General features: G+C 57.1%; 4 protein-coding genes across 5 annotated transcripts in view; 3 read left to right on the top strand and 1 right to left on the bottom strand.

The window, feature by feature from the left end:
• The first annotated feature begins 2142 nt into the window (after window positions 1-2142).
• On the top strand, window positions 2143-9947 carry SLC25A44 (solute carrier family 25 member 44). 2 transcript variants are annotated; one of them, XM_071579486.1, is made up of 5 exons: window positions 2143-2275; window positions 5931-6039; window positions 6369-7096; window positions 8967-9094; window positions 9419-9947. In XM_071579486.1, exons 3-5 carry the CDS (start codon window positions 6475-6477, stop codon window positions 9608-9610), a joined length of 942 nt encoding a protein of 313 aa, XP_071435587.1. In that variant the 5' UTR covers window positions 2143-2275; window positions 5931-6039; window positions 6369-6474; the 3' UTR covers window positions 9611-9947. The 2 variants fall into 2 exon arrangements, with proteins under 2 accessions (XP_071435587.1, XP_071435588.1); XM_071579487.1 differs by lacking the exon at window positions 2143-2275 and adding an exon at window positions 3129-3208.
• A 2544-nt stretch (window positions 9948-12491) lies between these two features.
• On the top strand, window positions 12492-15473 carry PMF1 (polyamine modulated factor 1). Its single transcript, XM_071579426.1, has 5 exons — window positions 12492-12673; window positions 12789-12894; window positions 13621-13721; window positions 14714-14909; window positions 15256-15473. The coding sequence occupies exons 1-5, from the start codon at window positions 12513-12515 to the stop codon at window positions 15307-15309; spliced, it is 618 nt and encodes a 205-aa protein (XP_071435527.1). The 5' UTR covers window positions 12492-12512; the 3' UTR covers window positions 15310-15473.
• A 242-nt stretch (window positions 15474-15715) lies between these two features.
• On the top strand, window positions 15716-18307 carry BGLAP (bone gamma-carboxyglutamate protein). Its single transcript, XM_071579355.1, has 6 exons — window positions 15716-15761; window positions 16305-16421; window positions 17283-17477; window positions 17743-17787; window positions 17871-17937; window positions 18107-18307. The coding sequence occupies exons 1-6, from the start codon at window positions 15716-15718 to the stop codon at window positions 18237-18239; spliced, it is 603 nt and encodes a 200-aa protein (XP_071435456.1). The 3' UTR covers window positions 18240-18307.
• A 4699-nt stretch (window positions 18308-23006) lies between these two features.
• SMG5 (SMG5 nonsense mediated mRNA decay factor) overlaps window positions 23007-27655 on the bottom strand; it is a 34172-nt gene continuing 29523 nt past the window's right edge. The window contains exon 22 of the mRNA XM_071579400.1: window positions 23007-27264. Within this exon, the coding sequence (XP_071435501.1) occupies window positions 27181-27264 (84 nt within the window). The 3' untranslated portion in view covers window positions 23007-27180. The remainder of the gene's footprint in view (window positions 27265-27655) is intronic.

The raw sequence follows: 27655 nt of genomic DNA on the forward strand, positions 1-27655 counted from the left end.
AGCAGTGGGGGTGGGATGTGTCAAGGGGGTGGGATGGGGAGAAAATAGAGGGGAAAGGAAAAGTCCTGGAGCCAGGGAAAGGATGTGTCACAGAGAAGGAGCGTGGCTGTGGGGCCAGGACATGGGGTGGGGACTGATGAAAATGGCAGACGCTGACACTGCTGTCACTCCAGGAAACACTCCCGGGATCCATTAAAACCTCAGCAAGGGCAAAGCTGAGCCTGCCACACTCACGGGCACCCTCCCTGCACTGCCAGACCCCCCCAGACACTGCATGCCCCTGACCCCCAGTCCCGGGGCAGTGGAGCCCCTCAGTCCTCCCCAGCTGCCCCCATTTCTGATGCCTTCCATCTGCCCTTTTTAAGCCAAACCAGCTGTAAATTTTCCTGCCTTTTTGTATTAAAAAAGGAAAACTCAATGCAAACGCAGCGTGGATGTGTGCAGGTGTGTGGCACCTGCACAGGTGTGTGCAGGGAATGTGGGATCTGTGTGCAGGTGGGGGGGGTGTGCAGGTGTGAGGTGTGTGTGCAGGTGTGGGGGGTGTGTGCAGGTGTGGGAGGTGTGTGCAGGTGTGAGGTGTGTGTGCAGGTGTGGGGGGTGTGTGCAGGTGTGGGGGATGTGTGCAGGTGTGAGGTGTGTGTGCAGGTGTGGGGGATGTGTGCAGGTGTGAGGTGTGTGCAGGTGTGGGATGTGTGTGCAGGTGTGAGGTGTGTGTGCAGGTGTGGGAGGTGTGTGCAGGTGTGAGGTGTGTGTGCAGGTGTGAGGTGTGTGTGCAGGTGTGGGATGTGTGTGTGCAGGTGTGGGGGGTGTGTGCAGGTGTGGGGGGTGTGTGCAGGTGTGGGATATGTGTGCAGGTGTGGGATGTGTGTGCAGGTGTGAGGTGTGTGTGCAGGTGTGAGGTGTGTGCAGGTGTGAGGTGTGTGTGCAGGTGTGAGGTGTGTGTGCAGGTGTGGGGGATGTGTGCAGGTGTGAGGTGTGTGCAGGTGTGAGGTGTGTGTGCAGGTGTGAGGTGTGTGTGCAGGTGTGGGGGGTGTGTGCAGGTGTGAGGTGTGTGTGCAGGTGTGAGGTGTGTGTGCAGGTGTGGGAGGTGTGTGCAGGTGTGGGATGTGTGTGCAGGTGTGGGAGGTGTGTGCAGGTGTGAGGTGTGTGTGCAGGTGTGAGGTGTGTGTGCAGGTGTGAGGTGTGTGTGCAGGTGTGGGAGGTGTGTGCAGGTGTGAGGTGTGTGTGCAGGTGTGGGAGGTGTGTGCAGGTGTGGGATGTGTGTGCAGGTGTGAGGTGTGTGCAGGTGTGAGGTGTGTGCAGGTGTGGGGGTGTGTGCAGGTGTGGGGGTGTGTGCAGGTGTGAGGTGTGTGTGCAGGTGTGGGGTGTGTGTGCAGGTGTGGGGGTGTGTGCAGGTGTGAGGTGTGTCCAGGTATGGGATGAGTGTGCAGGTGTGGGGTGTGTGCAGGTGTGGGGTGTGTGTGCAGGTGTGGGATGTGTGTGCAGGTGTGAGGTGTGTGTGCAGGTGTGAGGTGTGTGCAGGTATGGGATGAGTGTGCAGGTGTGGGTTGTTTGTGCAGGTGTGAGGTGTGTGCAGGTGTGGGATGTGTGTGCAGGTGTGGGGTGTGTGCAGGTGTGGGGTGTGTGTGCAGGTGTGGGGTGTGTGTGCAGGTGTGGGGTGTGTGCAGGTGTGGGGTGTGTGTGCAGGTGTGAGGTGTGTGTGCAGGTGTGAGGTGTGTGCAGGTATGGGATGAGTGTGCAGGTGTGGGTTGTTTGTGCAGGTGTGAGGTGTGTGCAGGTGTGGGATGTGTGTGCAGGTGTTGGATATGTGTGCAGGTGTGCAAGGCACACATGTGAAATGAGGGATGAGGAGACTGGGAAGAGGGGTAGGGCTGTCTTACACTGCCCACCACTCCCTTCCTTTGTGTCCATCCCTGCTGTCGCCCGCTGCTCGCCGTGCCCCCGGCCCTTCCCAGCCCGTGAACTCCCCCTGGGGAGCGCACGCCCCGCACGCAGCCGCCGGGGGTCGCTGGCCCTTTAAGAGCAGGAATTGGGCGCGGTCCCTTTAAGGCGCGCGCGAGTCCCCGCCCCGCCCCACCCTCAACGTGCGGGGGCTCCGCGGGCCGCCGCCATCTTTACTGAGGGCTAACAGTGCGCGCGCGGCACTTCCGGCGCGGCCTCGGCCCTTCCCCAAGATGGCGGCGCCGCCCGGGCGCTGACGCCGCCGGTTACTTCCGGGCGGGGGGCGGCCATGGGGCGGCGGGGTCGGGCCGGGGGTCCCGCCCGGCGGCCTGAGGTGAGGGGGCGCTGGGGCCGAGCTTGGGCCTGCGGGGGGTGGCCTGGCCTGGCCTGGCTTGGCCTGAGCGGGCGGCGTTGCGGTTAGGTCTGACCGTGATGGCTCGGCCCGGTGCGGGGCCGGTGCGGGCAGCGGCGGTAGCGGCTGAGCGAGGCCCTGGCGGGTATGGGGCGCCGTGGGGCGGGACGTGGGGGCTGCAGGTGAGGAGCGAGGGACACGGGGAAGCCGGGGTGGCGGCGTGGGTGATGTCGGGGAGCAGGAGACACGCTGGGCTTTGGAGGAGTCCCGGGCGAAGCGGCCGAAGCCCCCCCCGGGCGGGCGGGGAAGGGGCGGGAGCCCCTCGGGCCGGGAGAGTGAGGGGCTGGAGACCCCCGGGATGGGAGAGAGGGGCTGCAGAGCAAGGGAAGGGGTCGGAGCCCCCTCCCCGGGGCAGGGGTTGGAGACCACCGGCGCTGCGGGAGCGACGCCGCCCGAGGCCCCGCGGGGACACCCCGGTACACGGCGCTGGGGACGCGCCGGGCCCGCGCGGTGACCTTGAGCGGGTCCCGGGCCCAGCTCTGCCCCTTGTTTGCCGTCTCAGAGCACGGCCGAGCTTTTGCGGGCCCAGAATCAGCGCTGGTGGTCTCGCTCGGGGCGCAGGAGAGCGGGGGGCTCCGGGCACGGGGCTGGGGGTGCTGCGGGGTCCGCGCCGCGTCTCTACCGAGCGACAGCCCCCACGGGAGCTGCGGATCGTCGGCGAGCCTCGGCTTGTAGCCTTTCTTCCCCCGCGTTATATCCTGGATTCCTCCCCGGTTTATATCCAGAGCCGCCCCCCGCCTTTGTATCCGCTCCCGCCCCGCGGTGAGTTTAAGGAGTGAACACTCTGGACTTTGCCAAGGGAGCTGCCAGCTGGGGCCGGTTTCGTGGCACAGGAAGAAAGCTCTGAGCCTTGCGGTGGGTTTGTTGATCTCGTGCTTTCCCACTTGGGAGCATCTCCAGAGGCAACCCCGGCGAGCAGCGGGGACTCGGGGGGCGGCTCCGGGTGGTTCCCAGGCGGGCGCCGAGGCATTAACATGCTGGGCAGGACACGGCCTGGCCGGGGCACACAAAGCCCCTGTCTCTGTGTGCCAGGGAATCATCTTTAGCTCCAGCTGCAGCTGGAGCGTTCTGGGGACTGGACTGACAGGGTGACATTACAAGGACCTGAACTGGAGTGTTGTGCTAAATTGAGTTCTGTGTTTAGGAGACTGAGGCTGTGCCCAGACTAACCTGAGAGCAGGAGGGGGGACGGGCTTTGGTATCTCCCCTGCTTGGATTTCCAGGCAGAAGTTCAAGAAATGCTGTTCTGTGATGGTGGAAAGGGACCACTGAGGGGTGGTCTTGGCATGGAAGCTGTTCCAGAGGTGAAGAGCAGAGTGGCTGTGGGAACTGGGGGGGACCTGGTACACTGGTACTTTGGTTTGGAGGGCAGGGCAGTTCTGAGGAGATTTAGATGTTACTTTTCTATCAGCCTCCCCAAAACTACTTGAAAGATCATCAAAGTGTTGCTGAATGGATGTGACAGGATCCCCGGATCCCTGCCCTGAGCAAGGCCCTGATCTAAATTTCTAGAAGGATAAATGCTCTGAGCAAACCTCTCATGTTGTCAGAGCAAGAATGTGGCCATGCTGGTCATCCCTGAGGGTGCCAGGATGCCCTCCCTCTTCCACACAGGAGGGACTTTGAGTGACCATGAGCCCTGGGATTAAAGTGACTGTCATTCAGATCCCGAATGAGAGGAGTTATCCCTAAGAGTCTGGAGAAAGTGCAGCTATTTCCTCAAGAGGTTATGGCTAAAATTGTAAACCCAAAGCACTACAGAAAACTACATACAAATCAAGGATACTTCATTATTGTCATTTTGTTTTCCTTATTGCAGCAACGAGGATGTTTTTTGCAGGCAGTCCTTCACTTTCCCATGGGGAGCTCAGTTCCATCCTTGGGTGGCAGAGGAATTTGGAGTATGGACTAAACCCTCAGGCTTCACCAGGAAATTGCAGTGGCCAGACTTTTCTATTCAATAAAATATTAAGTTAGTGAGACTCCTAACAGGAACCAAGCCATGTTTTCATTGGTGCTGTGGTCAGATAATTCCTCTGCAGGAAGCTTTGGTGTTTATCCTGCCACTCCTAGTGAACTCATTAATGCTGTAAATTGTAATTAAAGCAATCCTGGCTTTGTTTAGCCAGGCCCTGGTGCTTGTTGTGCCTTATCTGCCAAGGCAGTTGCTGGTACAAGTGTTGGACCCGATGCCCTTCGGTATTTTTACCTCCCCTGTCCATGTCAGTGTGTAACACTGTTTGCTGCTCTTTAGCAAGCGTTTTCTTGGCAGACAGGCAGCAAAATGGTCAGTTAATGGCACCTCTACCCTTGCCCTGCCATAATTTCATAATTATGTAGTTTCTTCTCCATGCCAGAGGTGAATAATTTTCAGTTGTTTTGTTCCTGCCTTTCTGACTGGATGGCTCTGGACCCTTGGGCTCTCCATGGAGGCTGCAAAGTGGAGACATTTCTCACAGAATCACAGGCTGGTTTGGGTTCAAAGGGACCTCAGAGCTCATCTCCCCTCATCAACAGCAACACTTTCCACTAGACCAGGTTGCTCCAAGCCCCATCCAACCTGTCCTTGAACACTTTCAGGGATGGGGCAGCCACAGCTTCTCTGGGCAGCCTGTGCCAGGGCCTGGCCACCCTCACAGGAAAGAATTTCTTCCCAGTATCCCATCTCACCCTGCCCTTTGGCAGTGGGAAGCCATTTCTCCCTGTGCTGTCACTCCAAGCCCTTGTCTGAAGTCCCTCTCCAGCTCTCTTGGAGGCACCGTGGTACAGCCCTGTAAGATGCCCTCAGTCAGTGTGTGGTGGTCCCTGCCCCTCCCTTTGAGTTCTCAGTTGGTCAGTCTGTTTTCAGGCTCAGGTTTTGGACCCCTTGTTCCCGTTGCTGCTCCTTCCTGTAGCTCTGCTCTCCAGCAGCTCAGCTCGTGCCTGGGCACAGGGAAACACCCGTTTGCCATCCCTGGAGCATAAGCTGATCCAGCTGCAGTCAAGCCCCTCCCAAAAGTCTGTTACTCCCGAACACTCCAAGGCTTTTCTTTTGATGTGGAAAGAAAGGATTTGTGGGCAGTGAGGGGATGACTGTCATGTTGGTGACTCTCTGAGCTGCCCTGCTCTTGTTGCCTGTCCTGTGTGGAAGTTCCCTCAGCCTTCAGGGCTTCCTTAGGGGAAGGGTCTGCTGGAGGAGGCTGAGCCAACACCTCCCTCCTCCTCCCCTGTCTCCTGGTGCTCTGAGCATGGCCAGTGATGGAAGGGGGTCAGTTTGGGGGGTTGTCAGACCAGGAGCAGCAAAGGGTGAACTTTGCTCACTGTAGCTGACAGGCAGCTCAACAGAGAGATCCTGGACTGTGATTTAACGCTTTCTTTTCTGGATATTGGTCATCAGCATGGAGACTCCATGTGGTTGTGTTGGCCTTGTTCTCCCCTTGTTGTTTCTCTTTTCACAACTTTCTCGTCCTCCTTCCTTGGCTTGCATCACCCTTCAGCTTTAGGAATATCAGAATGGAAATGCCCAAAGCAACGTGTCTAATTTATGCAGGGAGTCTGGGAACACAAAGAGAAACTTGTCACATCTTTCTTTGTACAGATCCTGGAACTGAAGTGACGTCCTGACACCTGGGAGCATCACAGTCCCGGAATGACTGGGGAGAAGCTGCTTTGGTTGGCAATCCGTGGTCCTGCGTGTCCATTCAAAGGTGTGTGTGCTCATAGTCTGGCTCTTGGCCTGCTCCCCAAAGCCTGGGAGCTTTGCTTTGCCACAGAGCAGTGTGGGCCTTGGTGAGAGCTGCCACATGTGCCAGCTGCTGCTGGAGCTCAACACGCAGCCACAGGGACATCTAAAGGTGCCACCATCAGCCACGTGGCAGAGTCCTGCCTCATGAGGTTACAGTCCTTGTGCTCTGCCAGCACAATGCCATGCAGGGGCTCTTTGTGTGCTTGAGGACAGTCAGCAAAGTCTGAGGTGATGTGAGTGGCTGTAGCAAATGGGGGCTTCGTCCTCTACCCAGGGTGTCTCTCATTTCAGGTGCTGGCACTTCTCGTCTGGTCAGTCAAGGCTGGAGGGCTGGGCCTGGATCTGCTCTGTACCTTTGAGGGAGATCTGGCCCTCTCCTGCCACACCCTGAGGAGCCATGGAGGACAAACGCAACATCCCCATCATTGAGTGGGAGCACCTGGACAAGAGAAAGTTCTACGTGTTTGGGATTTGCATGACTATGATGATCCGGGTGAGCGTTTACCCCTTCACGCTCATCCGGACGCGGTTGCAGGTTCAGAAGGGCAAGAGCCTGTACAATGGGACTTTTGATGCCTTTGTGAAAATCCTGCGGACAGAAGGGACGGCCGGGCTCTACCGTGGCTTTTTGGTCAACACCTTCACCCTGATCTCGGGGCAGTGCTACGTGACGACGTACGAGCTCACTCGCAAGTACGTGTCACGCTACAACAACAACAACGCTGTGAAGTCTCTGGTGGCCGGTGGCTCAGCCTCCCTGGTGGCCCAGAGCATCACAGTGCCCATCGATGTCGTCTCTCAGCACCTCATGATGCAGCGGAAGGGGGAGAGCATGGGCAGGTTCAAGGTGCAGAACCAAGATGGGAAGCGGCTTCTGGTCTTCGGTCAAACCAAGGACATCATTGTACAGATTTTCAAGGCTGACGGTTTTAGAGGCTTCTACAGAGGCTACGTGGCCTCACTGCTCACTTATATTCCCAACAGTGCAGTCTGGTGGCCCTTCTACCACTTCTATGCTGGTAAGTGAAAGGGGGCTTGTAATGTATCTTGTCCCAGATCAACTCTGACCCTCTGGATCCAGCATGGTTTGCTTTCTCTCTCTTGGTGTGGAAACAGACTCTGTCATGAAACAGAGAGCTGTATCTGGTGTGAGGGAATTCTGCAGGTGTTGGGTCAAGTTTTAACAGAGCAGGACTGTTTAAATGTAAAGATGAGGGGTCTGAGTGGTAGAGGACTCCAAGTTGGATAGCTCTGGGCAAGAGGGGCTTGATGTGTCTGCTTTAACTTTCTCTTACCCGAATCCCAAATAATGCTCCCTGCATGAGAGTGAGGAGGCTCTTGTCTGGTGTTGGGCAGAGTTTTGCAGCCACCACATAAGTATAATTCATCTTTCATGGACTCAGGAATCTCATAAATGGCAAAAGGACTTTGAGAGCCCCAAATCTCATGGCAAAACCAAACAACAGGCAGAGACAAAGGCCAAATCCGTGGGTTTGTGTCTGTCAGGTCTTGCTTCAGTTTTTGTAGCTTTAAAACTGGAACCAAATCTTGTGATGAAAAACTGCACTTAGCAGAATGTACTAAAGGTATTGGCCAGCTAAGGGTTATTTCCCCCTCTGATGATCCTTTGGATTTCTGCAGTGCACCTTTGCATGTGGTTTTTAGGCTTGTATTTACCTTATTTCTACCAAAAAGTGATGGTAATGAGCAGGTTGGGTTCTGCTGTACTGGGCTTAAAGTTTATCTTTGAGGTCATCTGTTCTTCAAAATCCAGTGTCTTGAACATCCCTTTTGCTTTCCAGAGTTCTGGTAACTGCAGGGAATGTTGGTTCCACATCCATGCTACATTCTAAAGGCAGTGGCATCTTGGGATGTTGGTCCAGTCTGAACTTTGTGGGGAGTACTCCCTTCACTCTCCATATCAACAGTTTATTAGACCACATTCCACTGTATTGATTGTAACATTGTCATGCCAAAAGGGCTCAAAGAAGGGCATGTAAGAACAAGGCAGCTGATAAAGTGAAACTGGAGCTCTGTGCTGGTGGGAGTTTGCTCTTCCCTTGTCTCCTCAGTGCAAATCAAGATGATGGGAAATGTAAGCCCCAGCTGTTAGTGAGTCTCTGCTTTGGCTGCATTTCCCAATCCTCTGTCCCTGGATGGAGCAGCAGTGGGGGGGGTCACTGAACCTTCCTTGGGCTCAAAGTGCACTTCTGGCCCTGATTTCAATTGGTGTTCCAGGTCAAAGAGCCACTTCCTTCCCTCCTGCCAGACAGGCACAGCCTCCTCATCATCAAATCATGGAGCTTCTGGACTGTCTTCTGTACAACTTCAACAAATAGAAATGTGGGAGATTCAAATCCCATTGGCCAGGCAACAGGAGCAGAGTGAGGATATCTGGGATGAGAACGACATGGCACTTTCCTCCTTAGGGATCCACAGTGGAATACCATGGTATATTCTGGACAGTGTGCCTGGTAGTGACAGCTTCCTGTGTGAATCTCTGCCGACAGACACCCTTCACCTTGTCTAAAGGCTTCCCCCACCTTCTAAAGGGGATGGATGTTTCCATGCCCTATTTTAGGAGCATGGAAGCTTGTTCTGTCCACTCTGCCCCATGGGCCTGGGAGCTGGTGTGGGAGCTGCTGGGAGGCTGCGGGACAGAGCACTGGAGTGTCCCATGGCTACTGAGGTGATGAGTCCTGCTCCCTGCACTGTGTTGGCTTTTTAATTGCTGTAGGAAGCACTACTTGGAGATTCCGTGGGAGGAGGTGACAGGCTGTAAGTCAGGGATTCTGCCCAATGCAAACCAGCTGGGATTAACGAGTGGAGTTAAGGAACTGATAAGCAGCCACTGAAAGTCTGAAACTTTCCCCTCTCTTCCATTCCCAGAACAGCTTTCGAGCTTGACTCCTAAAGACTGTCCCCACCTCCTGCTGCAGGCGATATCGGGGCCTCTTGCAGCCGCAACAGCTTCCACACTCACCAACCCCATGGACGTGGTCAGGGCTCGGGTCCAGGTAAGAGCTCAGCTTACCTGGCGCATCTGTGGGGTGGGGCTCAGCTCTCTGATCTCTGTGGTTTCAGGTGAGCTGCTCCCCTGCTCTCCCTGGGCCTTTCATCCTGGGTATTATCACCTCCTTAATTAGCCCTCAGTGGCAGCAGGAGCAGCCCAGGCAGTGGGGCTGGTGGGGCCTGCCTGCCCTGCTCACATGGGCTTTACCTCTGGAAAAGTTGCTGGAGCTGGAGATCTGTAGTCTCCAGAGCCTTCAGTTGCAGCAGAGCCCCAGAGCAGCTCAGCATGGAGTCTGGCAGGTCTGTGAATGTTTGTTCTGGCATTGCAGGTGGAAGGCAAGAGCTCCATCATCCTCACCTTCAAACAGCTCATTGCAGAGGAAGGTCCCTGGGGGCTGACTAAGGGTCTCTCTGCCCGCATCATCTCTGCCACCCCTTCCACCATCGTCATCGTGGTGGGGTACGAGACGCTGAAGAAGCTGAGCCTGCGCCCGGAGCTGGTGGACTCGAGGCACTGGTAGAGGCAGCTGGTGGGAGAGAACCTTCCTGTGAACCCTCTGAGTTCAGACTGTCGCAAGGAGAGCCCAGGAGGAGACGCAGCTGCTGTGCCTTTGTCTCTGGCTGGTGTGACAGCACAAGGCAGACGCAAGAGCAGCTGCACTTCACCTCTAGATCTGAGTGTCATACAAGTCTCTGCTGCTGGTTTTGCTTAAAACCATCAAACTGTGACCTTTGGCAATGCTGTTTGCCTGGGACAGTCCATTCCAGGTGTGTGTGAACAAATCCTGGCGAGTTATTAATTTCTTTTTCTTTTTTTTAAATTAAAGACTTACTGGCTGAAGCAAAAAGCCAGTTTATTCTCTTTAAATTATTTTAATCTTTGCCAAATTTCTGAGATGAGTCTGACAGTCTTCAGCAGGGCCCTCCAGTGGGATGGCTCTGGTGGCATTGTGCCGTGGGAAGGTGGAAGCAGAGAACAGACAAGTGATCTCCAATTACCAACACTTATTTCTAGAAGATGTGAGACTAACCCAGAACCACTTCAGACCTGATTTTCTGTGTTTTGAATAGACCTGTACATACTTGTTTTGTATGTTCTTGGAAAATGTTCCCTCCAAACAGTGAGCTGGCCAGTGGCAAGTCAGGAGCTGAGCTGACTGTTTGGAATTAGCTGATGATGGTTTGACACCTAACCTATGTTTTTAATCTGTTGATATTTAAGTTTTTTATTTTAGGGAATCTTACTCTGATTTCTGGGGGACTGAGTGGTTGTCCTGTGGCCTTGTTCGATGTGTCAATCCTGCATGTTCAGGGTGGCTGCGGCCACTTCCCACCTTTAGTTAGTTTAAGCACAAAGAAATGCAGTTTGGAAGTGTCAGATTGTGGTGCTACCAGCAGCTGGATGAGAACTGAATGTGGTTTGAGCTACAACTGGATGCAAGGTGGGGAAGGAAAAACCTTGTGCTGGCTTTTGATCCAGTTCAAACCTGACTGGTATGTTCATATTGAATAAGAAGTGATGGTTCACTAATACTTTGAGAGTTTAAATCCTGCTCATCCTGTTTGGGAAGGGCAAGGACTATGCTTTGCACACTTGCTGGATCAGAATCCTGAGCTGTGGTCTGTGTATTTTACCAGGTGAAAACTTCTGGGGGTTGAAACCAGAGGCTGCTTTTTGGGGAGGGAAGGGAAGGGATTGTTTGCACTGTGCTACTCTCGGTGGTTGAGATTTGCCTCTCCTGCTGGCAGCCCACACTGGTGTTCGCCCCAGTTAACTGTCCAGGGGGTGAGGGATGTGCACCACCTCCATTCCTCTCGCTGCTGTAACCAGGAATTTTGGTCAAGGTGTCAATCCTGCCGACCTGTGGCTGCTGCTGGGCTCCTCTTGGCTGTCTCTTTCCCTGGGACTTGCTGGGTGTGGCTCTGCCTTTCATCCCCACATCGAGGTTCAGCCTGGCAGAGACTGGACTTGCAACTTTGTGTGTTGGAGGTGGAACAAGTGCTGAGGTGGGAGAGGCTTCTCTGCTGAAGGACAGAGCTCGGTTCTGAGGTGCAGCGCTGTGATGGGGCTTCGGTTGAATCATCCAAGGCCTCACCTTTGTTTCCTGCAGTGCTCAGTGAGATGGCAGGTGCTGGAGCCGCAGACAAAGCTGTTGGAACAGCACCTTCTGCACCTACTCCTTTTGCCTGTTTGTTGGTTAGAAATTGACACCAGTCAGCCCTTGCTGTAATAGGAGATTGTGCTCTGAAAAGTAGAACAGCAGCACCCCCGATCACAGGGGGCTGTCCCTGTTCTCACACCCCAGCGGGACTAACACTGATATTAACAACAATAACAGTCAGTGCCTGCCAAGGGCAGCAGGGCCAGTCCTGGTGTGTGGTGTGGAGGGGCAGCAGCACCAGCGTGGGGAGACACTCTGAGCTTGATGTTCCTCTCGTAAACAGCAAAGATCTTGACAACTAATAAACTTCTGAGACCTGAGCCTGAGTTTAAAAGCGGGTGAGTGCTTGTGCCAGGCGTGGCTGGTGCTTTGTGTCTTGTCACAGCAGTGCTTGCTCGGGTTTTGCCCTTTGCCTTTGGAGTAGGACTGGGAGGAACCTGACCTGCCTGAGCAAGCAGTGACAGCGGCTGAACAAAGAGCCCGGAGAAAGAGGCCAGAGCACATGTCGCTGAGCTGCCGCCGGATGCCCCTGACGGCACAGCGTTGGTTCTGGTTGGCTAAGAGGGGAAACGTCGCTCTTCCTCTCTCTCCGGGCAGAACTTGGCTACTTCTTCCCCGCTGAATTCTTCAGACTTGATCCTTTTAAATTAAAACCTCGAGAGTCCCAATCCCCGGCCAGGGGGAGAGGGGGCGTTTGCAGGGGGGTTGGGAGAGGGTCGGGCGCTTTGCCAGAGCCGCTGTCTCGGGACGGGCGGCGGCGGCGACTTTTTACTGCGGTGGCTTTGTCGCTTCTCGGTTCCGAGCGGCGGAGCCGCCCCCGTTGTGTGGCAGGCCCCGCCCCGTTGTGTGGCAGGCCCCGCCCCCGTTGAGTGGCAGGCCCCGCCCCCGTTGAGTGGCAGGCCCCGCCCCCGTTGAGTGGCAGGCCCCGCCCCCGTTGAGTGGCAGGCCCCGCCCCCGTTGAGTGGCAGGCCCCGCCCCCGTTGAGTGGCAGGCCCCGCCCCCGTTGAGTGGCAGGCCCCGCCCCCGTTGAGTGGCAGGCCCCGCCCCCGTTGTGTGGCAGGCCCCGCCCCCGTTGTGTGGCAGGCCCCGCCCCATTGTCTGTCAGGCTCCGCCCACGCCGTCAGGCCCCGCCCATTCCCACATAGCTGCCCAATCCACGGTCCGCGCGAGGGGGGCGGGGCCCCGCGCTCTGACCAATGGCAGCGGCGGCCGCGGCGGCGGCAGCCAATGGGGTGCGGCGCGGGGCGCTCGAGCGCGGGCCATGGCGGCGGCGGGCGGCGATGGCGCCGCGGAGGCTGCAAAGGCTGCGGAGGCCGATGGCGATGGCGGGGCCGGCCCGGCCGTGCCCGCGGCCCCAGGCCGCGCCCAGGTGTTCACCACCGTGGTGGACACGTTCCTGGAGAAGCTACTGGCCGCCGGGAGGTGAGGCGGGAGCGGCGGGGGCCGTGACGCGCCGCCGGGACCTCGGCCCCGACACTGCCCCTGGCCTGGCTGTGGCCCCGGGCCTGACCCTCACACCCCCGCCCCGCTCTTGCAGCTACCAGAAGTTTGCCCGCTGCTACCGCTGCTTCTACAAGCTGCAGCCGCAGCTGACCAGGAGCATCTATGACCAGTTCATCTCCCAGCTGCATTCGTCCGTCAAGGTGAATGGGGCGCGGGCCCGGGGGCTGCGGAGGCCTGGGAGCCTCCAGAGAGGCTCAAACCCCCTGGGAAGGAGCGATGAACGCGTTGGTTTTAAAGGGAGCAAATACTTTTCTTGAATGGCAAAAGCGGGCAGCTGAGGCTGCTCCACAGACTGCTCTGCCTTCCCTGGAAAGAGCTGTCATATCGTTTAGGTTGGAAAAGAGCCTTCAGACCATCGAGTCCAACTGCTCCCCCAGCGCTGCCAAGGCCACCACCCGTGTCCCCAAGTGCCACATCCACACCTCTGTTAAATCCCTCAGGGATGGACACTCAATCCCTGGTGATTCCCAGGATGGAGCCTCATCCAGGGCAAAGCTGGAGGGACTTTGGACAAAGGCTGGGAGTGTCAGGACAAGGGGGAACGGTTCCCACTGCCAGAGGGCAGGGTTAGATGGGATATTGGAAAGAAATTATTCCTGTGAGGATGGTGAGGCCCTGGCACAGGTTGCCCAGAGAACTGTGGCTGCCCCATGCCTGGAAGTGTCCAAGGCCAGGTTTGGATGGGGCTTGGAGCAACCTGGTCTGGTGGAAGGAGTCCCTGCCCGTGGCAGGAGGTGGGACTGAATGAACTTTAAGGTTCCTTCCAAACCATTCCCTGGTTCCATGGCCAGTGAGGGCTCACAAGTGGTGCCTGTGTTTGTTCCATTTGGGTCCTGCTGAATCCCTCTCCTGTCCTTCCTTTGCAGGAGGAGATCCAGGAGGTAAAAAGTGAAGGGAATCTGGAGAGGCTCTTTAACTCACTGGACAAGATCGTGGAGGAGGCAAAGGACCGGGAAGAGCCGGCGTGGTACGGATGGGCAGGAGGGTGGGACCACCTTCCTACAGGGGCAGTGGGTGACGTTTGGGTGCTGCAAGGGAGGGTCTGAAACCTGCTGGATCTTTAGCATTTGTCTGACAGCAACGTCTCTGTGCCTCAAACACCCAAAAATCAGTTCAGTCTGTGCTTCTGTGGGCCAGGGATCCCTCGCCATGCACTTCCCCAGCACAGGGGGTCGGTGCCGCTGAGACCAGGGGGAAAACCCAATCCTGACCAGGCTGAGGGGCTGACAGGGTGTTTTGGGCACAGCTCCTGTCTGGCATTAGAGCTCCCCTGAGCCTTTGAACGAGAAACATCAGGATTTTGTGTTTCTCTTGGGAAGGTGACTCCCATCCTGCCTGCTTCAGACCTCTGCGTTTGGGGAAGGACTCCCTGTTCCTCCAAGGGGCTCTGCACTGGGGTCCCCACTGTGGCTGTCCCTGGAGGAGCAGCAGGAGCCGGGGCTGTCCGTGGAGAAGCAGCAGGAGCTGTAGAGCTGTCCCAGTGTGGCAACATCTCCGTGCCAGGCTGGGCTGTCCCAGTGTGGCAGCAGCTCCATGCCAGGCTGGGCTGTCCCAGTGTGGCAACATCTCCGTGCCAGGCTGGGCTGTCCCAGTGTAGCAGCAGCTCCGTGCCAGGCTGGGCTGTCCCAGTGTGGCAGCAGCTCCGTGCCAGGCTGGGCTGTCCCGGTGTGGTGGCAGCAGCTCCGTGCCAAGCTGGGCTGTCCCAGTGTGGCAGCAGCTCCGTGCCAGGCCGGGCTGTCCCAGTGTGGTGGCAGCAGCTCCGTGCCAGGCCGGGCTGTCCCAGTGTGGTGGCAGCAGCTCCGTGCCAGGCTGGGCTGTCCCGGTGTGGTGGCAGCAGCTCCGTGCCAGGCTGGGCTGTCCCAGTGTGGTGGCAGCTCCGTGCCAGGCCGGGCCGGGAGGTGCCTGCTGGGCAGGGTCGCTGCTCCCCAGCGGCTCCAGGTCCTGCCGTGTTGTCCCCAGGCGCCCCAGTGGGGTCCCCGAGCAGGACATCTGCAGTGTCCTGGTGCCCTACCTGCTGAAGCACCGCTCCTACCTGCGCCAAGTCCTCAGGGAGAAGGAGAAGCAGAACAGGAAGTTGGCCGAGTCCGTGCTGGCAGGGAGGGACAAAATTGTGGAGCTGCAGCAGCTGATCCAGGCTCACAAACAAGCCTGGCAGGTAAAAAGATAAAAGCAAAGAACCCTTCTCCTCACAGCACCAACCCAAGGGAGACTCAATGGGGCCTGGCTGGTGAATGACATTTAAACCCTTCACTTTTCCAAGGCCCCTTCAGCAGCCAAGTCCCACTGAAACTGGAGGCCTGGGCATTTTCTCTGGACATCTCGAGTGCTTTTCCCTGTGCACGGGGTGGGATGTGGGGTGTTCCCATGGGAATGAGAGGGGGTTGTGTTCTGCACATGCAGGGGACAGCAGTGTGTGTGACAGTCTGCCAACTTCAGGCCCTGAGTGTGGCAGGGTGGGGAGAGGCATCCCTGCTGAAGTCTGTGTATTGTTTTCCTTCCAGGACATCAGTAAAGAGCAGCGAGAACTCGTCATGGCATTCCAGGAGCCCCAGTGAGGCCGGGGAGGTCCCGCAGGCTCCACTCACCCCTGGACACTCCGGTGGGATGGGCATGGCAGTGGGGCTGGAGCAGCTTGCCAGACTGGCACAGTTTGATCAGACTTGGTGAAGAAACTAAAAAGAACACATTGGGATCTTTGGAAATAAATGGCAATTCCCTATTTCCCACTCTGCTTGACAGGGAGGAGAGTCCCAGAGTGTGGCTGTACACTCACCTGGTCCCTCAGTGCTGTGACAGGCCTGGTTCCAGCTAGTAAAGTCAGATTTTGAGCCTTGTAGGTATTTTAGCTGTGGATTAGACAAAAATCAGTGCCTCATGCCCCAAGCTGGGCTGTGCCCAGACCTGAGGAGCCTGGGAGCAGGAGCACATACACCCAGCTGGGGTTACAGCTGGCCCAGCCCCATGGGCAGCACACGGACACAGCTGATGCTCTTGCCCATGTTTGCAGGTTTGTTGCGTCTCTGTGTGCTCAAACCACCTGTGCCCATCACAGACGTGGCAGCTGCTGCTCCACCGAGTTCCTCATTGCTGTTTATTTTGTTTTCCCAGTTATTTTTCAGCCCTGCTCCCCTCCCAGCAGCATGAGAGACGGGATGTGCTGCTGGCATGCAGAGGTTGGGATGGCCTTGCCTCAGCTTCATGGGCTTGTGGCACAGAGGTTTGATATTTCCCCATGGAACCTCCTGGAACCAGACTGATTTTATGCATCCAGAGTTGTCTGTTACCACCTCGCTGGAAATTTTCTGACTGGGTATGAGAGGGCTCCCAGGATCTGCCTGGTGGAGCCCCACGAGGGACAGGTTTCTTCAGCATGAAGGAGAGGTTGTTCCTCGGGCTGGGCAGGGAACAAGGAGTGTCCCTGTTGCCTGACGAGGATTGAGGGGGAGCTGTGTCCAACAGCCACCGGGGGCAGCAGGTTCCCTGTGCCCTGTGACAAACAGGGGCAGTGGTGGCCGTTCACACCACGCCCCCAGGCTCTGTTTGCAATTAGAGCCCACGCCGGAGCAGCTGCCGCAGTTTCCCCTCTGCCTCCCCTCGCTGGAATCCGAGCGAATCGGGGCTGTTGCTCCTGGCTTGGCTCCCGCTGCACACTTGGCCCACGTACTCTGTACTTTATGGGTTTGTCTGACAAAGGCTCTGGGCTCAGCATTTCTCTGCTCCTCCACCCCCAAAGCCTCCAGTTCCGCTTTTCAAGACAGGGCGGGGATTTATAGAATCTCAAAGTGGTCAGGATGCCAAAGAGGAATGTCAGCCTGCAGCCCTAGGGGCTCCCACTGCCCAGAGCCCTCCTGGAGTTAAACAGGAGCAAACTGGGGGTGAGTGGGTGCCCAGGCAGTGCTGGGGTCTGGGGGAGAGGAGAATGTGAAAGGATGGATGAATACAAAAAGTTCTGCTGCTCAGGCTGTCCCACTCCCCTGCACGGGGCCAGAACCGCTTGTTTGGTTCTGGAAAAGCCCCGTTTTGGGGTTTTTAGACATGCTGGACCTCTCAAGTCCTGTTTTTGGGAACAGCTGCTGCTCTGGCCATGCAGCATCTGCCTCTGCATTGGGGAGCTGCGTGGAGGCCAAGGGTACAGGCAGCTACCCGCTCTCACTCTGGGACAGCATGGCACTGCCACAAAAGGAACACATGCTGATCCCCCAAAAATGGTCCAAGTCTCCACTGGCCCTAAATGGGGAGGAAAAACCCCAAAGGTTTTCGCAGGAAAGTCTCCCAGCATGGCAGCAACCTGCTGGGGTCCAGCAGTGGGAAATGGGACAGGGCAGTGAGTGACTGGGGAGTGCATTAAGGAGCCTTCCAGAGCCCCATTGCCTGTCCCGGGGGGACTGGGTGCTGCCAGGCCAGCAGGGCAGGTCCCACCAGCAAATCCCCTTTGGCCTGGTGCCGTGTTTCCCTCCCTTTGTGGGCTCTGGCTGGGCACGGGGGGACCAAGTTCATCCCAAACCACAATTGCTGTCTGTGCCGGCAGCTCCGGCCACGGCGGATGTGCTGGAAATAACCCTGGTGGGGCCGTGGCCCCCCTTCCCTGGGGCTGCAGCACCCTATAAATCCACCCAGGGAGCTGGGGCTGTACCTTGCCCAGTGCCCACGCAGGGAGGCACCATGAAGGCCCTTGTGCTGCTGACCCTGCTGGCCCTGCTCACCCTCGGTCTCTGCCGCAGAGGTACAGGGGTTGTCTGGGCATGGTGGGGAAAGGGGTGGGCTGTGGCCCTGAAAGGGCTTTGTGGGGAGCAAAGGGACTGGGAGAGATTTGCTGAGCCCTGGGGCCTGGGGACACAGGGCTGGAGCAGGGAGGTGGGGAGCAGGATGCCCTTTGACAGGTTGGGGGTCTCAGTGAGGGTTCTGAGCCTCCGAAGGAGGAGCAAGATGAGGGCAAGAACCTGGATGGGACCTTCCTGAGCCCCCGCACTGCTCCTTGTCACCCCCAGCTGCCGATCGCTCCACCAGCACCGACGACTCACCCAGCTCTGAAGGTGAGTGACAGTGGCCACACTCGCCCCTGCTGCCCCAGGGACAGGGGACACGACCCCCCTGACCCACCGCGCTGTCCCCTCAGCTTTCATCTCCAGACGTGCCAGTGCTGAGGTGGTCCAGAGACAGAAGCGGAATTATGGCTATGACAGGTAGTGCTCGGTCTTGGGCCAGAGGTCGCAGCCCTCAGGTGACACTGAGGGGGTCTCTGCTGGCTTGGGAGACCCCAAGGAGGGATCTCCCAAGGCAGGAGCCTCCCCAGGAGCCTCCAGCCCCCACGGGACTCCCCGACCCTCCCCTGAGTGCCCCGTCTGTCCTCAGAGGTGTCCACGCAGCCCCTCCGGACCCGCTGGAGGCGAAGCGCGAGGTGTGCGAGCTCAGCCCCGACTGTGACGAGCTGGCTGATCAGGTCGGTTTGCAGGAGGCTTATCGGCGTTACTACGGCTTCGTGTAGCCCCCGCCGTCCCCCCTCGGGCTGGGCTGAGCGCTGAGCACCCCGCCAGCCCCCGCCCACACCCCTTCTGGTAGCCCTGGAAAGAAATAAATGCAGATTGTGGAGCCAGTTCCTTCCCAGGATACGGGGGTGGGAGGGAGTCTGCAGGGGACATGCCACATGTCACCCCACCCCACACAGCTGAGGACCTCAGGCCTCCCTCCCTGTCCCCTCCCAGGCCCCGTGGTGGAGCGGTGCCACCACCCCTGGATCCTGTCACTGACAATGAGGAATCCAGTGCTGCACCACCATCATTCCAGTTTATTTTAAAGCTGCTTCACCCAAGCATGGGGTTACCAGGGGCTGCTCCTTGTGCCCCAGAGCCCTGCACCCTGCCCAGCTATGGGGCTGCTGTCACAAACAACCTTAATTCCTCATTAACCCTGACACACACACACCAGTGCACACATTGCTGAGTCCCCACATAAGGGTGACGTATCCTCTCTGCCCCAAATTCTGCAATCACAACTGGTTTGATTTGGAAGGGACCTTAAAGCTCATCTTGTTCCACCCCTCCTTGCCATGGACAGGGACACCTTCCACTAGACCAGATTGCTGCTCATTGCTCCAAGCCCTGTCCAACCTGGCCTTGAACACTTCCAGGGATGGGGCAGCCACAGCTTCTCTGGGCAACCTGTGCCAGGGACTCACCACCCCCCTCCAGCACCCCTCTCCCAGCTCATCTCCTGGGGGTGAACCCCTGCGGGTTCAGTCCCTCGGGTCCTGTGGCACAAGATTCCCAGCCCATACTCAGCCAGGGCACTGCTGCCAACCCCACCAACCTCTGCTCCCACCACCTGCTGCCTCTACCAGTCCTCAACACCTTCCCCTGAGTCCAAACCCCTCGGTTCTGTCTCCAGCCTTGTCCACGCAGCCCCTGGGGCTGACACCAAGCAGTGGCTGTGCTGCAGTGGGGACATGGACACACAGACACACAGACACTGACATAGGCAGACACATTTCTGGGTTTACTGCACTGAACCTGCTGGGAAAGGGGCCGGTCCATGTAGCAGTCTGTGGATTTGGGGGTCACAGGTCCCTGTCAGCCCCACAATGGAGACCCTGCAAACACCTTGGCTTTGGGCCTGAGCAAGAGGAAGCACCAAGAGGATCCCAAAGCTGAGACGGAGGAAACCTCCAGCCCCAGTTTTCCTTACCCCAAACATACCAGGAGTAGCAGGACAGGCGGGTGCAAAGAAATCCAAAGCAGCTGTGAGGACAAAGTATCAGTGCCAAATGCTGCTGGCCCAGTGGTCTGGCATCATGTAGGCACTGTAGGCAAACACACAGCCTGTGAGAGGCACGTGGCATCCTGGGGCCCGCAGCTCCCTGCCCTTGCCCTGTGCCAGCCTCTCCACAGAGCTCACCTGGGCTGGAGAGGCTGAGGGCTCTGCACGTGCTGACGTGGGGCTGAAGGTGTGGGGGCAGCTGGAGGGGAAGGGGTAGAGGCAGACAAGCAGCAGGGGGATGAGCAAGGAGGGGCCAGAGGTGGGGCTCCTGACAGAGCTCCAGGGAGGGCAAGAGCACTGGGAAGCATCCCATGAAATACCTGTGGGAGCAGACCATGTTTTGGGGTGAGCTCCATCCCACTCCAATCCCTGTCCCTGTCTCCATCTCCATCCTTGTCCCCAACCCCATCTACATCCCCACTTCGTCCCCAGCCCTATTTCCAGCCCTGCTTGTATCTCCACGGCTGTTCCCAGACCCATCCTTTTGTCACTCCCATCCTTGTCCCTGTCCCTGTCCTGTCTCCATTCTCATCCCTGTTGCTATCCTGTATCCCCATATCCACCACCATTCCTATTCCCATCCTCATCTCCATCCCTGTCCCATCCCCACCAGGTCAGCAGGAGGTGTGTCCAGATGTTGACTGTCTCAGTTCTCATCTGGAAGGGTCTGAGAATGCAGGCAAGGGCTGAGCTGTCTGGGTTGCAGCATCCCGACTGATCCCATCCTCCCAGAAGACCTGTGGGGACATTAGGACTGGTCAGGGAATACCCTGGGGGGAATGGAGCAGCCCAAGAGCTGCTGTGGGGTTATGGTGGGTGGGGAAACTGAGCCAGGGTGGGCTGGGAGTGTCTCCCAGCTGGACCAAGGTTGGGTGGGGAGTCCAGGAGATTTCCCACTTGGATGAGGGAACTGGGGCAGAGCCCTCCCTCCTCCAGCCACACGTAGGCGAGGGTGGACCTTGAAGATCTGCGGCAGCTTTACCTGCAGCATTTGGGAGCCGCGGGGCTCAGGGGCAGGACGGAGCCCGCGGGCGGGACAGGGCTGCAGGAGCCAGGACAGACACACCCAGGACGCCTCGGCTTTTTCCAGGTTGTGCCCAACAAAGTCCGCTCTCAGTCTTTCAAAGAGCCACGGGCTGCGCAGGATCAGGACCCCAGACCCGGGACAGGGGGAGCGTGATGGGGCCATGGGTGGGTGCTGGCAGCAGTCGGGGGGCTGCAGCAAAGAGCCAGCTCCTGCCTCAGCCCCCGCCCCACCGCATCCCCCTCCCCACGGGGGTTCCCAGCCCTGGGGGTGTCCCGGGCAGACGCAGCCTTAGGACCAGGCCCCCCTGGCAGGGATGAGCGCACCCAGGTACCCTGCACGCCCCCAAGCCCCGGCCCAGCGAGGCTGTTACGCAGGGAAAGGACATCGAGCGGGGCAGCTGCGGAAAAGGCAACAGGGAAAACAGTTTGGCAGCACGAGGGGTGTCCTGAGTACCTCACCCACACCCCCAGCCCAAAACTCACACAGTGGTTCGGCAGGAGATAAAAACAGTATTACCCAAGTGTCCGGAGACATTCCCGCCGCCGAGCAGGACCCGGAGCAGCGGCGAGACGGGGAGTGATGCCGTGTGGGCACCTCCTGCTCCAGCTCCCTGTGCAGCCCCCTCCTCACCACCGCCCAGGGCCGGGGGTCTCGCCCCTCCGCCCTTCTCCCACCTGCATTCCGGGTCCCTCGGCGGCAGCTCCGGGGTCTCTGCGGCGTCTCAAGGGCAGCTTTGTGCCCGACACAACGCCCACCCTGCCACGGCCCTGCTTTGGCTGAGGTGTGCTTCGGGGGCTGGGGGGGCGCGGGACCCTCCATCGCTGGAGAGGCGGCGGCTCCGGGCACCGGACTTTAAATGCCACCGGACTTGGGAGAGCCGGGGCAGGCGAGGAAGCCGAGGGCAGGCCACAGAATCACAGACCATTCTGAGTTGGAAGGACCCACAAGGATCATCGAGTCCAACTCTTAAGTCAAGGTCCACGCAGGGACCCTCCTGAACACCCACCGACTCACAACGCTGGGTCCCGTCAGAGGAGACCTGGGAGGGGAGAGGTGGAAAAAGCAAAAGTCTGGAGAAACAAAACTGACCTGGTAGCAGCAGAGCTGGCGGGGGCTCAGCCCGTGGGTGTGAATGCCAGCAGAGGGGGCAGCTGGATGGGCACAGCATGAGCAGCTCTTTGTGCCTGTCCCGAAGCGCTGGAGGCATCGGCTGGTCCACAGCAGGTCTCTGCTGCTCCAGCAGCCATGGCCAAGGGGAAGCTGCGTGTCCCCAGCAGTGATGGCAGGAGGCTGGTGGGAGGGTTTGGGGTCTCCACACCAGGATGCAGACCCTAGTGCTGAACAGCCCCTCCAAAATAACCCACATAATCACAGCAAACCCAGGTGGGGAGGTGTTCAGGGCTGGGGAATGACACATCTGTGCCAGAAGTGGGAAGTGGAGGCACAGAGTGAGGGGAATGGGCTGAGTGGGGCTGGAGAGAAGGCGGCTCCTGGGGGTCCCTGAGGACTGCGCTCCCCAGGGAGCAGGACCAGGAGTCCCAGTCCTTGACCAGTGTTGTGGCCTTTTCCTATTTCAATTTCACCCTCAGTCCATTCCCACGCAAGGGGCATGGGACAAACTCCCACCCGTGGCACTCCTGCAGCAACACGAAGGTTTCAGGGTTTGTTATGGGACCAAGAACATCCACAGCCTGTGGTCTCTTGGTATGGCCCTCCCAAGCTGGAAGGTGTTCCCAGCGCCGCTGGAGGGGATGGAGCCAACAGTGACAGTCTCTTTGTGCCAGGATCGTGTTGGGACACAGGGCACGTCTCACCCACCGGGGACTGAAGGCAGCTTTGCCTTTTCACAACCCCCTCTCTGACCCTCCCACTGCTGGCAGCCTCCAAAGAACCAGAGAGGGAGAGGGAATTCTGCCAGTGCCCAGCTCGGTTCTTCCCACCAGCCAGAGCAAATCAGGGAGCTCTGGTTGGAATGAATACAGGGAAGGGAACACTGAGCCATTTCCTTTTCCCCCTACGAAACATCCCCCTGCTTCCCTCATCACATCCTTACAGAGTCCAACCTCTGGCATGAGGCCCCAGCCCCACCTCTGCCCAGCACCTTGAATGGGCACCAAAAAGTCACATATTTAAAAAATTTACACTTCCACCCTCCCCTGTTAAAACTAAGGTGCAAAGGTGCCCAAGGAGCCACAGCAGATACTTTTGCTGGCATCAGAGGTGCTCCTGTGGCACCAGCATGTGGAGCCCTGGCAAGAGGATGAACTCATCCCAAATTTCAGAGGCAGCAATGGAAATCCTATTCCCATCAGGAGGACAAGGAAGGATCCACCTTGCATTTTTTTCCCCTGAAAAGCAGAAAGTTTGCTCAGCAAAGCACATGCTTGAGGGCGGATTCACAGATGGAAAACAGCTGGCTCTGGGCTGTGCAGGAGAGGGAGGACGGTCTGGGAAGGACCACAGGACACGAGGTACAAACATCTGGTATTTTATTAAGCCAGTCAATGTGTTTGGACCACCGTCACATGCCGAGAGCCCCAGCCCCTCCTCGCCCAGCTGGGCCCCGTGCCCCCCTCATGCCCCAGCAAGAGCGATCCCCCCTGGCTCCGCAGGCCCACGTGCCACAGGAGGGGTGAGGAGAGGTGATTGTCCCTTGCCTTGAACCAACAGTCCCCTCACTGCCAGTGGCAGAGCTGGCGACGTGGCCCCTGTGCCAGCCCCCCGTGTTCCCACCCCGGCTGGCTGGGCCAGCGCTGCTGCACACTGAGAAGGAAAAGAACCCTAAACTGAAGATGCAAGAGAAAACCCGAGGCACTGCGGGTGGCCTCGAGCCAAGCAAGGATGGGAGCAGAGGGATGAGCTGCTCCAAACAGCCCATGAAACTACAGAGCAGAAGCCCAACAAGCACCAGTGACTGTGTCCACTGTGGTGTGGGGACAGACCAGGCAGCCTCAGCCACCACAGACCTGTGTCCTCCCAGCATGGGGTCACCCCAAAAACCCCCAACAGCTTAACTGGGTGGTAACAAAGAGAAAACCAAACCCAAGAAACACACAAAAACACATGAAAACCCTTGGTTTTGGCCCAGAGGATGGTTTTTCCATTTGCCCTCCTTCCCAGCACAGCAGGCGCTACAGAACTGGCCTGGAGCTGGTCTGGCCAGCCTGGAATCGGTGCAGGAGCAGCACTGCAGGGATGGGCCAGGGCCTGCACAGTCTCCATCCTGCCAAATGCTCTCTTGGAGAAGCTGCTCACAGCTCTGGCTCAGGCTGGGGGGTGGCTCAGGGAGACCCTGCACAGGAGCCTCTCACAGACCATCCCCTTCGCTTTGTATCAGTGCCCACCACCCCAGGGCAGGGACAGCTGCCAGCTCAGGGCTCTCTGGGGGTGTGGGTGATGCACCAAATCCTAAGATGGGCAAACAGGCACAGGCCCTCAGACAGAGCAGGTCTGTTCCATTTATCCCCAGGCAGGAAACTCCAGCTCATCCCGAGTGCTGGGATGGGGGCTAAAAAGTGCCTTCCTTTACCCCAATCCTAAAGATGACACCTTGAGCCCCCCCAGAAGGCCACGTGTGCCAGAGGACACCACGTGCCATCTCCCTGAGGCCACTCAGCAGCTACACTACTGCTCCCAAGCTTTGGAGTCTCCAACTTTCTCAGCTCCATCTATGTTTGAGTGGGGACAGGCATCCAAAAACCAGTCCTCAACCACAGCCACATGCTCTGGAGAGGAGGAGGGTGGCACAGGGACCCTTCAAGTACTGTTTTAAAAGGTCATGATCCCTCCCCATGAAGCCCAGAGTGTACAGGTGGAATATTAAACCAACCCCTCAGGGAACCTGAGCAGTTACTAAGGGATAGCTGTGAGCAGCCCCTGCATGGGCCCACGGCAGCTCCAAACTCTAGTTACAGAAATTTGTCCTGTGCCCAAATGAGGTCTCAGTGACTCAGAACACCACGCCAGCCCCAGCCTCCTCTGCTGCCCTGACCCCACTTGGCTCCCAGCTCCCACTCTGCACAGCCCCAGAGCTGAATGAACTGAGACACCCTCAGTGCAACAGAGATTCCCTCTGGGCTGCTGCTCTGCTTGCACTGCTCTTTTCTCCCCTCAAGGTACAGTTGGGATCAAGGGAATTACCAGCCCCAAGCAAAGCTGAGCACTGCCCCCAGCTCCTCACTGCTTCGACTGCAGCCCAGCAATGCTTCTCTTCACCAACCCCAAGTGTGGATGGGAGGGTGGCAACGAGGGCTCCCAGGACACCAACAGTTGGGCTCAGTCCCAGCTGACTCCCAGATGGCTCTGCTGTGCTCAGCAGCTGTTTTATCAGGGAGGCTTCCTCAGCAGCAGGAAAAAGCAGAGCCCACCAGCTCTCCGTGCCCCTGAGCCAGACCCCTGCCAGTCAAGGAGGGTTTCACCACAAAAGCAGCACTCTGCACATCAGCTGAGGGGCAGAGGGAGGCAACACTGCTTTTCACCATGTCTCACAAGGTGATTCCCTTCTATTCTCCCACCCCATCAAACAGAAATAATGAGTTACACAAACAAATGGCTTCAAATAAAACCACTGGAGGGAAGAGTTACTGTGAGTTTCACAGCCCATCTCTCATCTCCAAGAATGTCTAAGTGAGTCAGAGTCCCCGACATGCTGTCCTGCATATGTCCTTTCCTTGGCTTAGCCAAGTAAAGCACTTCGTTTCAGGAAAAGCTGCAAAAGTGAAAATCCTTTAGGGAAACCCCTGTCCCTCCCCTACATTTTCCTGTCAGCCCCCAGGGATGGATCTGGCTGTACTGCAGAGCTCAGCATTTCCCTCTGCTGTGTTGCAAAGGTGCTGGAACTGGAAAAGAAATGAATCCTCTGCGACTTGTGCTGGTAGTTTTAGTTTTCTCCTGAAAACAAGGAACATCCCACCCTTGCAGTACAATGTGCTGTGTTCAGAGCCCCCACAGAATGGAGTATGTGACTTGGCTTTCCCATGTCACGTCCCGGCTGTAGCAGCTTCTGGCTGAGTCATGTGAGAACACACAGACAGGTAGACTCCAGTGGTTTGTACTTGCATAGCTGCTGCTGGCTCGTGTGGATGGGGATGTCTGTTCCATGGGCACACAGAGGCAGAAGAACATGAAGAGGCCACGCAGCCCCTCTCCCACTGCCCTGCGAGGAACCCGCAGCTTCACGTTCAAGCGTCAGCAAGTGACGTGTCAGACAGAGGTTGCATGGGATGCTGTTGGGATGGAGGTCTCAGAGGTCCCTCACAGGTCATCTGGGGAACCAGCTCTTCCAGCATCTGTCCAGGTAGAATCACCCCTCCAATTTGGGATGCCAAAAGCACGAAACAGTCTGGGAGCTTGGTCCTCCTGGGCAGTGGCAGTCACGGCGCTGCCTGTACCGGCCCTGAGGGACACAAGATTGGGGGACACAAATGCTCCAGCTCTACCACCCTCTCTAGCATGGCATAGCTGCAGTGGTGCGTTGAACAACCAGCAGAAGATAATGGCTTTGAGATCCTCCTTCCTCCTCCACACTCCATTGCAAGATTTAGGGAAAAAAGAAAAGACAAAAAAGAGGTGTTGGGTCCTTTGGAGACGTCTGCTCCATGCCAGGGTCGCAGTGCTCAAGCCAAGCCATTGAGCCTTATCAGCGTTTAAATCCCACCTGGGTCTTCTCTCTCTTCCAGCCACTCTGCTGGATTCCTCCTTTTCTCCAAGGCCTAACGCTGGAAGCAAAGTGGGAGAGGCTGGGGATGCATCCTGTGGAATCCCTGGAGCAGCACAGGCGAGCTCCTGTTGCTCATCAAGTGTGTGGCTCATCGGGACAGGGGGGATGTGCACCATGGGGCTGCTCCCTCCTTGCAGGCCCACATTCCCTTGCACTGAGCCTGCTCCATGGGGGACTGGGAAAGGAAATAAATATGCTTGTTCTAAGACAAAAAAATTATATTAAGAGCTTTTCCCCCCTTTTAAATAGCATAATTGTTTCCTTTTCTCTCTGACACTGGAGGAGTATCCAGAACCCCAAGCAAAATCCTCTTTTTCCTTTTTTTAAAAATTATTTATATATATAAAAACTAAGAATTAAAAGGAAAAAACCTTGAAAAATAATTAATTCAAAGGATGAGAAGAAAGAAAAAAAAAAGACTATCCACTTTCCTGTCTCCAGATTGCCTAACACGAGCAAAACACTCTTTGGATCTTCTTTCCCAAGCCGGAGGGCTCCGTTTCTGCCGCGCTGGTTTGGTTTCGCTGAAGTCAAGTCCACGCTTTGAACCGCTGGCCCATTTCTGCTGGCCAAGCAAGCCTTGGGAGAAGGAGGGGGATGAAGGACTGCCAGTCTCTCGCCCGTCTCTGCCAACTGGGAGAAGGGCAGAGCTCTGCCCGGGCCATGCCAGGGGCCTCTCTCAGAGCAGTTGGCGCCGTCAGAGCTGTACAGCCGTCTGGTCAGGATGCAGGTGGAGGGTGTCTGTGTGCGTGCCCACATTGGATTATTTCTTTTTTAATTCATTTGGGTAGGTATTTTTGTTACTGTTGCTGCTGCTGCTGCTGCTTCGTGTCTAAGTGTCGCCCAGATTGTTGTTTCCTTCGTTCAGACGCTGCACGTTCCGAGAGGGGGAGAGAAAGGTTCACCAACCTGATGCCTTTCTGACCATCAGCCCATCTCTTTCCACTGCTTGTAGAACTCCAGAACATTTTTTATTTCTATGCTGGCATTGGCGGCTGCCTGGATGGCAGACTGTAGGTGAACACAGACAAAACAGGTGGTTAGTTTTTCCCTTGTCCTGTCAAAACAAATGATACTCCCCAGCTGGGGACTCTCCAGCAGTCTGGCACAGCTGGAAGGCCAAATCCTTGCAATTCTCATTGCTCTGGCACAAGAGGCCTGCAGAGATATGAAATTCAATTCTCCCACCACTTCCAAGATACTTTGTACCACAAACACATGAAAAATCAAGGAACTTTCAAGGAAAAAAATAATCTCAACTTATAAGCTAACTTTGAGGAACCCAGAACAGTTATTAGCCAAGGCAGAAAACATTAAAAAAAATCTCTTGCCAACCAAACATCAATCAATCAATCAATCAATCAATCAATCAATCAATCAATCAATCAAGTTTTACCATTGC

The sequence above is a fragment of the Pithys albifrons genome, chromosome 30 (assembly GCF_047495875.1).
Source record: "Pithys albifrons albifrons isolate INPA30051 chromosome 30, PitAlb_v1, whole genome shotgun sequence".
NCBI classification, from domain to species: Eukaryota; Metazoa; Chordata; class Aves; order Passeriformes; family Thamnophilidae; genus Pithys; species Pithys albifrons.